Genomic DNA, 14,608 nt, shown 5'->3' on the forward strand with positions numbered 1-14,608 from the left:
TTTAAAATGAATTTAGAGTGATTTAAGTGATGATTTTTTTTTACTTCTCTGTTTTAGGAAACAAAAATATACTTCAGAATAACTTGTAATGTTATTTTTGAGCTCTCTGAATTAAATTGTAACCTAGCTAGTTTCCTTGAAGCAGATGAAATGCAGCGTGTACTGTACTAGAGAACTTTATTGCTTTATATTATTATTGATTTCTAAAGTGCGTACAGTTGAATACTTTACCCTGTATGCATTATAGGAAAGTAACTGATTTGTAATTTGGGTTTTCAATTTTATTTCCAGGGATTGGATTTTGCAGCCTTCACAGGACATATGTTTGTTGGAATCTGCCTTGTTGTTCTGGTCTCCTTTCCTTTTCTTGGACTTCTTTACTGGAACAAAAAACTGTATAATAAGGAGCCAAGTGAAACTGTTGGTAAGTGTGAGCATTAAAATGTATTTATAAGCATTATTTTGAATAAGAACATGTCTCAAACAGGAACTTGACACTGTTTTCTATTGTGTCCTCAGAGAGAAGTGCCCATTTTCCTTCAGACTCTCAATATCTAATTTTAGTCATAATTGTAATTTGTTTTTTAATCATGACATTTTCTGACTTCTAGAAATGGATTTCTTTTTCATGTGCTAAACTTGAGATCTTCATAAAAATTATTAAATATATTTCAAAATATCTTTCATCATTTATAATCAAAAGCTTGAACCCTGGGTTGTTCTGTATCACAATAAGTACCATATGCTTAAGGAGCTAAGTTTACAGCTTAACTTCAGAAATATGCCACGTTTCCCTAATGACAGGCATAGTGCATTGATGCCATCCCCTCACCACTGGTTTTCTCCCACTGGATTTTTTCATCAGTCTTTTCCTGGTTTGTGGTCATTGAAGATTGTTTCTTAAAGAGTAGAATAATTTTTCAACTTTTCCCAACTGTAACTTTATCTGCTGCATAATTTCTGTAATTTAGAAAGATTAAATGTGTCTCTTCTCTATACTGTTCCTTTAAGTAGTTTCTAGAAGTCTCGATAAAGCTGATTTCACTGACATTTTCAATAGCTGCTGTGTATGTCAGTCCCCTTTTGTCTGTGCTTTCATGCTTTTCTATTTGGTGATTTTTAAATTTTTTGCCATTAATTTCAGGCTTGCGTTTGAAAAGTGAAACTTAATAATAATCCCCAAATGTTCAGTTTCTTTATGTGGTGAAAGATTACTCAGGAAGTATGATTTCTTGGTGTGTTTGTACAAAGATAGCTGAATATAGCTGCTTCTTTTGCAGGACTGTTGGTTTTTAAATGGTATAGTTATACCAAGCCAAGTTATACCTTGGCTCCATCTGTAACATGGAAGAATGTTACAAATGTCTACAAACAAGATGTCTACAATAGAATGGATATATTACATCTCATGAAACTCTATTTCTCTCTTTAGAGCACAAAGGGAGTCTAAAGTGATTGAGAGGTACAGAGCTTCATGATAAGTACCTAATTTAGGCAAGATGAGTACCACTTAAGTTGAGTTGCCTCATCTCAGGGTAAACTAGTTTTAGGAGTAAGATTTTATTAAAAAAGATTAAAGTCAAAGTCTGCTCCAACCGCTCCATGTCTTTCTTGTGTTGGGGTTCCCAGAACTGGATGCAGTACTCCAGGTGTGATCTCACAAGAGCAGAGAAGAGAGTCAGTATAGATCTGGGAATCACATTTTTTTTTTTCTGAAGATGAAAGGAACCCTTGCAACACCCTCACAAGTCTGCTTGCAATTATTAATTATGCATCATTATAAAAAAATCCTTACTTTTCTTTGTTGCTTGGAAGTTTTTTTATGAAAATCTTTTGTACTCAGCATATTTTTTTGTAACTCTCCAACCTTTTTCTTTTCTTTTAATTTAAAAATAATAAAATTGCTTTTATTCATTTCTCATTCGCTAATAAAATTGATAGCTTCATGGACATTTCCTTGAATAACTGGAGTTATATATCTAGGTCATCTTTAAACATATGAGCCTGCAAGGTGTCCTGAGATAATTATTATCTACGCAGACAGAAAATTCATTTTATCAAATATAAACTATTTTTCTTGGGTGTAGCAGCATTATTTTCTGGACATACATTTTAGAAAACAGATGCATATTTTCTTTCTATAAAATCTAATCTATAAAATTTTAAGCTTTTGTTGAGTTGTACAATTTTTTCACTGGATTATTTTTGCAAGTGCAACATTGTATGCTTTTTAGAGGCTAGCATATTTCCCTCAATTAATCTCCTGGTAATCACTGTTACTTGCATCTTAGTACGTTCAGATGTAGCTGTCTTATAATTGGTATACCATGTGTCCTTTCTCATAATCAGCAACTCCGTTCTTGCTGCAAAGCTAATCAGTAGCTGTTCAATTAGAGTAAATGCTAAAGCAGTACTCTTTCTGTTGAAATTTTATGTGAAATGGAAAGAGAAAGCAACAAACCCAGACTTCATTAGTAGGTAGCTGTTGCATTTGGATTTCCAGAAGGAGCATAATGTGTTCCAAGGTGCTTTCAGGGGTTCTTCTATCTCAGATGGTAACGATTCTGTGATAACTCAAAATGGCTTGTTTGAAACAGCTGTTCTAATCAGCTAAGTATCTGCCTTTCCTCATTCTGTCCCTGATTAGCAATTAAGCAAGATATGTGAGACTTACCTGGAATATTACTGTCCCAAGATTGTTTCAGTCTGCTATGTTCCTTAGGCTTTTTCTGATGATTTTGGGCTATATAGCCAATTGAGGTCAGATAAGCACTAATTTTAAGAACAAATAATGCTGTTATTCTGATGATGAAGCGATATATTGATTTCAGTGCTGTAGGTTACCCGTATCTTTAAATTAGTAGCTTTTGAACTGAGCTTTCGCACTTGTACAGAAGAAAAAGCATACATTTCTTCCCCAGCAGTACTATTTACCTGCTGTGGCTTGAAGCATAACATATTATGAAAGAAAAAACGGGTCTGAGGAACTTAGCCATGAAAGACATGAATTCAGCCATGAAAGCAAATTCTGAGCTATTGTGAGGACTTTTTCGAGTGTGACTTTCAGTTCACAAAAGTGCATCTTGTTCTATGATGTTGGAGAAGATGCTAGAATTAGGGTAGGAAGCTGAGGTTTGAAAGGAGCATGTATTCTATTTCTCAGTAGAATATGTGAGACAAAATAAAAATATATGAGTGACAGAGGAAGTAATGTTGCTGTTCTGACCCCTGAAACATTTTCTTTTAGTCAAAGTTATTACATTCCTTACAGGTAAACCATGTAATAGTTAGTCCCTTGGAAGCATGACAATACACTGTTCTGTTTCAGCTATCATGATGTGGAGCTGTGGACTACAGTGCTTGGGAAGGTCCTTTTCCCCAGGGCACTGCGTGACATGTAATCTGGTGGCAGTATTATCACCACAATTTTTGCCAGAGAATTTAAGCTTTCTCTTAGTGCAGTGACTGATTTAGCACCAGTTCTCCATTTCTACTGTGTTGCTTGCTTGTGTTCCTGACCATTTTGTTTGCTGAGAAAGAGACAGGCTTATTGAAGCAGGAGGGATGATGACAGAACAGGGAGCATGTTAACCTTCAAATGTAGCATCAGCTACATCTGTCTGCAGCAGCTGGGAAAATACTGCTATGATAGTAGGATTGTATGTAATGCCTACAACAGAAGAAATTTTCTAATTAATCACAGTTGTGTAAAATACTTCATATGTGGGGAAAAAAACCAAAAAAGATACTGTTTTCCTCCACATGAAATTTGCTAACCAGATGAGTGAGCAAATCTGTTTCTTCTTCTATTTGGATCTTTGCAGCTGCTTCTCTAAGGGGAAAGTAAGAGGGGGAAAAAGAAACAGGTATAAAACTCTCATTATTCTGCTGATGTGAATGCCCCTGCCTTTTGGAGTTCTGAGATGCCTTGGGTAGTGAACCCCAGGACAAGTGGTGTGTGTTAAAGGCTAGAAGCTTTGTTACATTTTCATGGTATAAACTGTTTTGCCTGCTGCTGGAGGAAGAATTTTTTCTTCCTCTCTGTGCTATGAGGCTTGCCTGGGTTTCTATCTAGGTTGGTCCTAGGCCAGCTAAGCACCCTCAACTATAATACCTTTGAGATGATCTTTCAAATAGATTCATAGATTATTTCTGGTTGGAGGCATAGTTTATCAGTCATAGTTTGTCAGTGGGCATGCTGTTTAACCTCTGGGATTAACACTGGTGGAGAACTACTGTGATGATAAACTACTGTGAGGACAAACCCACTACTATTTCAGACATTTTCAGTTGAAAAAAAAAAAGGCTGCATAGAATACTATGTTTAGGGTCTGAAGGAGAAGGCAAGAGTAGAGGAGTGACCCAGGGTTTATGGTGTCAGTCATAGAACATCAGTACAGCTTTGTGTGCTACTTTGCTTCAGCATTTAGTCCTATTTTAGTTAATAATGTTACTGATTTATTTGGTAACAGTAGGAACTGTTTCATGCTTGAATCAGCGAGAGGTAGGTCACGTACATAGCTGGATGAAATACATCAGTACATCTCTATCCTGTGTAATGCAGGAGCTTTACTAACTGCCAGTAAATACTTCTGGTGTTTAACAGAGCTGTTGAAAGCAGTGGGCTTGCCTGACTTGGAATCAAAAGTAAATAAATACAGGTTATGGAGGTTCAGGTGACAGATCCAACAGGCAAATTATGTAGAGAATAATGACCAATGAAAGGTACATTTCAAGATGTTTTCAAGCATTTTGCTCCAAGCTAAATCTAGTTGGCAGTTGAGCAGTACACACTGCAATTAGCTGTCCTCACACAAAATGCTAAACTCATCACAACTTCTTTAGACTTCTTTTACAATCAGTTATGATTGAACTCATACTGGGAAATGTTTCTCATGCCTAGAATTGAGTTTTCTGCTTAAAAAAACCCACAACACATCACAGAAGAGAGAGATCAGCATGTTTGTGTGCATATCGGTATATACCTTTGGGTATATATTTTAATTTCTTCTCTACATTCCAGTTTTTATATTAAAAATGAATAGCTAATAGTGTATGGCATAAGTAAAAAATGTTGCTTTCTTAGATGTCATCTTGGAATCTAAGATCATAACTTTCTTATACTATATATATATATATATATATATATATATATATAATATATTTTAAACAACAGTTGGACTTTCAGCTTTGAAGGAAATAGTCTTATGCTCCTTGTGGACCTGCATGTTCTTTTTTTGTTAATGTAGCTGCATCCTTGAGAGTTGTATCTTTATGTTTGAAAATGCTGAAAAACTGAAAAAATGTCAGTTTTTTATTATTGTCACTTTCAATACGTCTTCTAATAATGAGGAATAAAAATAATTGTAGTTATTTACTTTGCATGGATCCCAATTTTTTAAACATGTTTAAAATCTTCGTAAGTGTCCTCTCTGCTGCTTTAGAATTGATGGATTATCCCTTTGGAAAGAGAAAAATGATGATTTGTCTTTCTTTGTTTTCAAGTGATAAATCAAATATTCTGACACTGCAGAGTAAGGGAAATATGACAGATACATATTGTTTTCCAAGTGCGTTGATAATGCCACCAGCACAAGAAGGCTGCTGTAATATGACTATACCTGCCTTATTCAGGAAGGAAGTATAGTACAGTGATATTTGAAAACAATAGAGAAGAACTTTACAGTTTGATTTCATACATTCTTCATAGTTGGAGTCATTAAAGTCAAGTTACAAATGGAGGTAAAATCTAAGGAACCTTCAGTTTCTTTTGTAGCACTTCTTTCCTTGGGTCTTTGTGTGCTCATACAGCAACTGTGGCACACAGCTGTAGAGGTATACACTTGTCAGGAAGACCTGGTCAATCTTTAGCAGCGCTTTAGTGGAGCAGTGTCAGTTTTCACTTCAATCCTCAGATCTTCTTGGTGCACAGATATTAAGGGACCAATTTAGGTTAACTTTACACATGCTCCATATCTGTTTGCTGCAAAGAGCTTTCACTCTGATGATTTTTCATAAAAAAGTACAATGACATATTTTCAAATTATTCTTATCAGTTTTATTTCTCAAAATGAGCTGAACTTAGTAGTCACTTTTTTTTACATTCAACCAGTTGCTAAAGGGTATGGAAAATCTGAAGTGAGCTTCATTTTGCCTTGAGGTAAAGTACTGTTTTCTCTAACTTTTGGGTTTTAAGAGGTGTCCTCTTGAGGCTCTCTCTTTTCAGGATAGGGGGAAACTAATCTTTCAGATGAGCTTGTAGAACTGTTTTTAAACCTTTTTTTTCATCGCCCCTGCTATTGAAATAATCTCAGTAGCTGTTTTGTTGGCTGCAATACATTTTATGATTGGAGGGTATCTATCCACTTCCAAGCACAGGAGTTAGTTAACTTGAGACTTTTTCTGTGTGTGTACTTTAATGGAAATCACTGCCTAATCAGAGAATCATCGAATGGATTAGGTTGGAAATGCAAATAATCTCTTCCTAACATCTAATCTAAATCTTCCCTCTTTTAGCTTTGAGTAATTCATGCTTGTCCTGCCACTAACAGACTGTGTAAAAAAAAAAAAAGTGAGGTCTTCCCTGAGTTTTCTCTTCTCCAAGCTGAACATGCCCAACTCCCTCATCCTTTCTTCATAGGAGAGGTGCTCCAGCCCTCTGATCATCTTAGTGGCCCTCCTGTAGACCTGCTCTGATAGCTCCATGTCCTTGTGCTGGGGATCCCAGGCGTGGACACAGTACTGCAGATGGGACCTCATGAGGGCAGAACAGATGGGAGCAGTTGCTTCCTTTACCTCAGTGGCCAGCCAGTTGTTTGATGCAACCCAAAGAACAATGAGAAAAGTTTCTGGTTAAATTTTTAATGAGAGGGATACTTGCTCTTTTTTCAGCTTCCTGAGCAGTCTAAATCCCATGGCTGATTCTGTCTGCCCCAACTTGCCTAGAAATAAACCCCTGACAGGTGACTTCTGTGTGTGGTACTATCTGAGATGCCCTGCAGTTTTCTGCCTGGGCTTAATCTGTATAGCCTTTGCCACATCTGCGATGCTGTACTGAGCATCTGAAAATGCCCTATGTGTCTCGGTGACCAAATGGGGCTCCAGCAATCTAACAGCTGATGGATATAAATGCTCTGTATTGCTTTATGCAGCACTGTACAGATTTTTTGCATTCCTTTGCCATTATTTAGCTGAATCAGACAAAATATGTTTTGTTGCAGTTTTGAAGACCCTGCAACATTTGTGGCTCTGCTTACCTATGTCCACGTGACCAGTAAACTGGCCAACTCAAAGAAATAATGACAAGGGCATTTTGGACTTCTTATTTTTCAGAATTAGAACTTATTCTTGTCTCCTATAAAGGGACACTGCCTCTAGGAAAAAGGCATCAATTGTTGAGCTGGAATGTCTCTTGAGGTAAATTCTTTATATGCAGGCTTCACCTATCTAACTTAGTTCCTGTGCTTTTAAAATGGAGTTAATAGTTGCTTACTTTCCAATATTGCTGGAAGGATTAATTACACTAAATCAGGGATTTAAAAATTTTACTTTAAGTTATAGATATTACTATTACTAGATTAAACTATAATTCCTGGTACTTAATTTCCTTTTCAATTAATGTATTCCTGTTCTAGGAATTTAGCTAAAAAAATAATTACTTTGCTGAAAAAATGTTAAGCGAGAAGAGAATCTGGAGAAAAAAATCCATGTTCAGAGGAGCATGCTTTGCATTTTGTTAGTCACAGCCCAAACTTGTCTTGCATTCAAAAATACAGATAATATATTTAGTGCACTTGCCAGTTAAAAATTGCAATTTTATGATAATTCTTATCATCTCGACAAGTTTGGTCATGCTCTTCTGAGTATCTTCAATTAATAACACTGTCCTCTGCAGATTCTGAGACTGGGAATTAATTACACTCAGTTTGGAGGATGTCTTCTCTGTTATTGGCAGTCAGGTGGGAGGGAATGTGTGATTAAGTGAAAATCAGTCTGACTATTATTCGGTGCAATGCAGGAAGAATATGCATTTTGATGAAACAGTGTTTTCTAATATGCAGAAAACACTACCTAAAATGTCACAGCTCTGGTCTTGGTCTGTAGCAGATATTTCATTAAATTAACCAGTCCGGGACTTCAAGACTGTGCTTTCCATGGTGAAATATGCTAAATGACAAAACAGATTGGCAGCATAAGGATTGCAATCTTGCTTATCCTTTTGAATCAAATCCCTCAAAATATTCTTTTTTTTTTTTTTTTTTTTTTTTTTTTGTTGTTGTTGTTGTTGGAAATGTACTTTCTAGAAAAAAAAGAAAGGAGTGCAAGTCTGTGAAAAAGTAATTCTTAATATACTGATTCTAAATACATAGCATCTTATGGGCTTTATGAATGTACTACATGGAGATTTTGGTATTATAATGGAATAATACATTGGTTAGTTGACTAATCACCAGTAAAAATAACCCTGCAAAAAGCCTGAGTTTCCTTGGATGAGTGAGCCAAATCAGTGTGCCCTGGCATAGCATGACTGTCGTATCCCATCTACTGAGGGGATGGGACTTTTAGAGATATGGAAATGTCATGCAAGACTTTATCACTCAGTACCAGTCAAATTCTTCAAATTCAAGTACCAGTTGCCCTCTTCCAGTACCTGAAAAATGCTTACAGTGAGAGTGGGGCAAGTCTCAGGTGAGACAAGTGACAGGACGAGGGGAAATGGCCTCAAGTTGCACCAGGGCAAGTTTAGGTTGGATATTAGGAAGCACTTCTTTACAGAAAGGGTAGTTAAGTACTGAAATAAGCTCCCCAGGGAGGTGGTTGAATCGCCATCCCTGGATGTGTTTAAGAGCTGTTTGGAAGTGGTGCTCAGGGATATGATTTAGCAGAGGGTTGTTAGAGTTAGGGTACTATGGTTAGGCTGCAGTTGGACTTGATGATCTTCAAGGTCTTTTCCAACCTGGGTAATTCTATGATTTTATGATTCTATGAAATGCTGCCCTTGTTCTGCCTTAGCCATAGTTTCAAAGTGTTTGATAAGACCAGTTGTATTACACCTTTGACCATCATGTCTAACACAGTATGTCATAAAAGGTCAGAAGCTCCCAAACTATACGAGTTGCTACCTAAATGGGTTCGCAGATCCAAGATGGAGGGCTAGATAAAAGAGCAAAGTTTTCTGAAAAGGTTCATTGCTCTCTGTGACCTCAAGGATTTTACATTGTATTTCCTTCAAAACAAAAACTACTGCTAACACATATGTATCACCTAGTGCCATAGAAAGCTATTACAATGAAAGTGCCCCTGAAACTGAAATAGGAGAAACTTTCTGTGGGATGACCTAGAAAACCTCTTCAGAAATTATTACTGCAACAGGGTCAGCACTATGAAAAAATGTATTGACTGTTCTGATTTTCGAAGGTCATATTGCTCTGAAGTAAATTTCACAGCAGGTCAGATGTTCACATCCTTGGGATGTTTAGAAAAGTAATGTCTGAGCAAGCAAGCATGCATTTGCAGCATGTAAAGGCAAGATCAAAGCCACATGAAAACACACACATTTTTTAACACGGACGACAAAGTATTAGCTTGACCTTGCTGCAATTGGAGATTAACCCCACAACACTTCAGACCTGGAGCAGGAGTGTGAAACCCCAGTAAAGCTGCATTCTGCTCTGTTTTTGTTTGTGGCACAGATATATGTGATATTAGGCATCCCTTTTCAAATGAGTGGAAATAAAAATTCTCTGCATGAAAATACCCAGTAGGGATCTGCTTCTCAGTTAGAGAATGAAAACTTCAACTTTCTTCCATTATCAAAATCCTTGGTTATATTTCACTTGAAAAAGATGAAGGAAATATTACGGCAGGGTGAACATACATCATCATGAACAGAAACAGACTTTTTAAAAGAGTACTAGGATGAGTGATAATGGTTTTAAACTGGAAGAGAGGAGATTTAGGTTAGATGTTAGGAAGAAATTCTTTACTCAGAGGGTGGTGAGGTGATGGCACAGGTGCCCAGAGAAGCTGTGGGCCCCATACCTGGAGCCACTCACAGCCAGGTTAGATGGGGTCTTGGGCAGCCCTGCCCATTACAGGGGGCAGGGAGGTAAGGGGTCAGAACTCAAAGATCTTTTAGGTCACTTCCAACCCAAACCATGCTGTGACTCCATAACATGAAAAGGTGTTGCAAAATGACAAAATGGGAAATTATTTTTTGTGCACGTTTGCCAGAGAAAAAGATATATCCACACTCTCATGAACTGATGATGAGAAACAGGTTCAAAGCCACAGTCCATTTGACTTGAAAATTGCACGTGAGAGCAGAATGAGAAGGACCATTCATCTGTTGAGGGTAATTTTCCCCTTTTATCTGCTCAATTACGTACAGGGGATTATATCTTATCCAGTCCAGGGTAGCATGTGAGGTAGTAGAGCTTTTCTTTCACCATGAAGTGTCCAGAAATTCTTTTCAAGTTAAAAAAGTTTTTTTCTAATGGAGTTGCACAGGAGATTATGCAAGAAAGCCACGTTCCAGCATTTCTTCATCTAGACTTGCCTGTCTGTAGGAAAGAGTGGCTGATATTTTGCCACTTGCTTCTGTCATAAATTGCTACTTAGAGTGCTTAAAAATTCAGAGACTTAAAGTTTACTGATTTACTGTTGGCATTTTATCATAGACTACTTTCCACCATTTCTGATGTTCTGATATTTCAAATATTTTTTATGCAGAGTTCACATCCAACTTAATTCTCAAAAGAGATTTTTTTTTTTTCTTTTCCTGAATCAGATAGGTTGTGGCTTATAGCTCTATCAATTTCTTGTTTATGTCCTGGAAGGGAATAGAAAATCACTGCTGATTTATCTGTGGATGTCACAAGCAGTTGCTGAAAAAGTAAATGATGTCCAGGACAGGGTGTCTGCACAATCTCATATGGATAAGCAGGACCCGTCCATGTTTTAATATGAAGTAGCATCAGATTATGCTCCTGGCAAGAATCACCAAATATGTTACAAAGGAAAATGGTAGATCTTGTAGCTCTGATACCTATGGTTCAGGTATGAATCCTTTTTTTTTTTTTTTTAATAAGAAATGTTTTAGATAAGAACAGGTTGTTTAATAACTGGAACAGTCATTTAGCTTTACGTAATGAGTTTACATTTCCAGCTGAGGCAAAGAATACCATTTTGTTGGCTTGCAAGCTGTGTGCTCATCTGTGGGTGTGAATTGTATAAAATCTTAGTCAACTGCTGTTTATCAGCTGCTCCAGAAGATTATGATGGCACTGGACATCCTTACATTTTTCCCTTCACGTGTTTGAGTTCTGTCATGTCTGCTTGCCTCTTATGGTTAATTATTACATTATATGCTTTCTATTATCAGTATAAATACTTGGTCACAAAGGTAGAGCATATGCTAAACACATTTAGTACTCATTTTGTTATTAAATACCATGAACAACTAGGGATTTGCAGTAGTAAATATTATTATCACTGCTTACATCAAAATGTGTTTAAATATTTCTCATTTTTTACTCTATTTTTTATAGATAATTATTATAGATGGTATATGTGGTGCAAATACTTCCACATCGATTTATTGAGATAAGTGTAATTTGCACACTAAATATGGATCTTAAGATATAAAACCATGAATTCTTGACTTTTTTTCTTCAATGACATGAAATTTGAGGGGAAAGAAAAAAAAAAGGTTGAGGATGTGTCCTATTAGTCAACATGGATGTATATATTCAGACAGTTTCTTAATTAATATTCAGCTTTCATATCCTTAGGAATCTCCTGTAAAATCCAAAGGATATTTATTGGCATGACCATTCTAGCGTCTGTTGTTAACAGGTGTGAGCACTTTTCATTCATTCTTCAAGACTTTGATTTTACTCAAAAAAGAAAAATAAATCAAAACATTCTCAAAATTCTAACACTCTGGGGACTGATTTGAAGTATTAATCAGTCTGTTTAAACTTACGTGGGATCAGATATCACTCAGGTCTGCATTTTAGCAGTATATTAATGTGTGTTGGCAGGTTATGTTCTGATGAAAAGCAAATATGCTATGATTTTAGCAGTACAGATTGTGGTGGTTTTAAGCAAATATTTGAGGACAGTACCTTTTATTCATTGGGAAATGAATTTGAGATCAATTTATTTAAGAAAAAGAAAAGAAATGTTTCTATTAATTTTCCATTCCCCTCAGCTCTGAAAAATAGGTGGTAAAAAGAACTTTGAAACTGGCAAACTCTTTTGAAACCATTCTGATCATTTGGACAGCTTTCAGTCTAGGACACATTACACATACTTTGTGGGTCTCTGGTTTTATACCTACTACACCTGTTATAACATAAGCTACCTTGCTTCCTTTTAGAGCTGAAACATGAGATCTATGTTTGGAGGTTGACTGCTCAGCGCATCAACCCCGCCAGCAGGGAAGAAACTGCCGTGAAATGCCTTTTGATGCAGAAGGTGCTGACTCTGGAGATGCTCCTAAGGAAGAAGCTCAGGACATTCCACAGGTGAGTGGGTGCTGGTGTGTGCCACCTCCCTTCCTGTCATGCTTTGCAGGATGAGCTGGCAATTTGTTGGACTGACATGGTGCTCCTGCTCATCCCAGTCTACAGTTGGGACAATATTCTAGTTTTGTCTTCATTCATGTCTTTGCTGACATGATACTTACATTCTCAGCTATTTCTTGATCAGATTGGATGTTATAGAAGATATGAAGAGCCACTCTCAGCTTCGGTGAAACACAAAGCACTTTATGACAAAACTAATGTATAAGGTCTGGAAAAAATATATATGAATAAACAAAAATTTAATGGCCCAGAAATTCCAGATAGTTTTTGTTTTAAAAGAACACAAATACCTAATTAAACTCTTCACTGAAGAAGTAGCTTCAGTGTAGTAAAATGCTGAAAATTTTTATCTGATGAGAAATTCAAATGTTCTTCAGTGAACTACTGAATTTGCAAGACAGTGATTTACTACTTTTTAAAGTAATCAAATATTCAGTGGTGATGTGAGCATATTCATAATTAACCAGGTATGTATAGAAAAGGAGAAGTTTTTATAAAGTAAGACTAACAAAATATTAACCTTAGTTTGCTTAGGTTCCAGCAAAACCTGTTAATGTTTGATGTCTGAGAATAGCAGTGATAAGAACTCTGACAGTTAATTGAGTCTAGCATAGTGTCTTATTTTCACAAATAAAAATCTTAATAAATAATACAAGCATAAACTCTTCCAGTAATAAGATAATTTTTCCTTATAATTTTTCCCCTGATATTGTGCACTTTAAATGGAGTGACAAAAAAGTCTTTTTAAAAGACTGTGACATTATTAGTGTTCACAACACTTTAAAGTATTCTGAAGCATATACAAAAATTGTACGTTCAGTTTTGAAAATGAGGATTCCTTCAGCACAAGTACACTGACAGTGATGTAGAAATTCATTAACATTAACAACAGAGCTCCTGAACTGCTAACCCCAAGGCTTCTTTTGCTGTAGGTTTGAGTATGCTGATAACAGAAAGAAGTAAGTTATTCGTATCTTAAAACTTAATTATAATATGCAAATGTAACACATGTGTTCTGACTTATTGGTGTTAGCACATGACCCTTGCTTTATCACAGAATGGCACACATTACCTCCTGAATCTATGAAGGGAACATATAGCCAGCTGCTATACACAGGTTCATACTCTGGATGCTTGCTCCCTCCAAGCCCATGGTATTCTTCATATACCAAACTGTGTACTGGTGGTGTGTATTATGAAAGTGGGGTTTTAAGTAAATTGTCATGGGAATTTTGCTACTGAACGTAAGGCAACCATGGTTCCTTTGTGATACAAGTTACTCTTTAAAGGGAAAAAAGTGATCCAGTTTTGATGAGAGGGATTTATTCCAATAATTCTTGGCAGAGCTCTCATTTCACTCTGGAAAAAAGCAGGTGTCATTTTCTTTCAGGCAAATTTCACAAGAAGATAAAAACTGGGAAACAAATATTCAGGAACTCCAGAAAAAAGTAAGTAGATGGCAGTTCTTCTCAGTACCAGTGTAAGTAGACCTATGCCTTTTTATGAGGAGAATCCTTTGAATCCAATGAAAATTTAATAAGTCTCATGATAGCAGAAAAGCTGGCAGGAACGATGGATATACTGAACTACATTGTATGAGTTAGGTTTTATACGTGTTCTTTAGAAAAGAGTTGTTTAAAGGATCAATAAACAATTCAGCAGTGTTTGCTTAAAATTTTAATTGTCCATGGCCAGAAAGTCTCAGAAGGTGTCAATAGGTTGTTTATAACCACAATACGTGATGATAGAGTAATACCAACTCTAATTTACTACACTATCTCTAACACATCTGCTATGTTTTTTAAGTAGGGATAAATCACTTGTATAAATCCTGTTTTCTTTGCTGTGGACACATTAACTCTGACTAACTCTTTATGCTGAAGCTGAGCCTGACAGGATGTATACTCTATAGTAGGAATAATTTCATCTTCATTTGTCTAATCATCACATCCTTTCCACATCGCTGGCACTAATGAGTACAGGCCTGTAATTGGGAGCTGAAATCCTTGGCTGGGACC

General features: G+C 36.4%; 1 protein-coding gene across 1 annotated transcript in view; it reads left to right on the forward strand.

The window, feature by feature from the left end:
• OCA2 (OCA2 melanosomal transmembrane protein) overlaps positions 1-14,608 on the forward strand; it is a 166,653-nt gene that overhangs the window by 88,093 nt on the left and 63,952 nt on the right. Inside the window, exons 15-17 of the mRNA XM_015851083.3 lie at positions 292-424; positions 12,383-12,530; positions 13,981-14,038. Of these exons, the coding sequence (XP_015706569.2) occupies positions 292-424; positions 12,383-12,530; positions 13,981-14,038 (339 nt within the window). The remainder of the gene's footprint in view (positions 1-291; positions 425-12,382; positions 12,531-13,980; positions 14,039-14,608) is intronic.

Source organism: Coturnix japonica, chromosome 1 (genome assembly GCF_054131305.1).
Source record: "Coturnix japonica strain WE chromosome 1, WE-NBRP24, whole genome shotgun sequence".
NCBI lineage: Eukaryota > Metazoa > Chordata > Aves > Galliformes > Phasianidae > Coturnix > Coturnix japonica.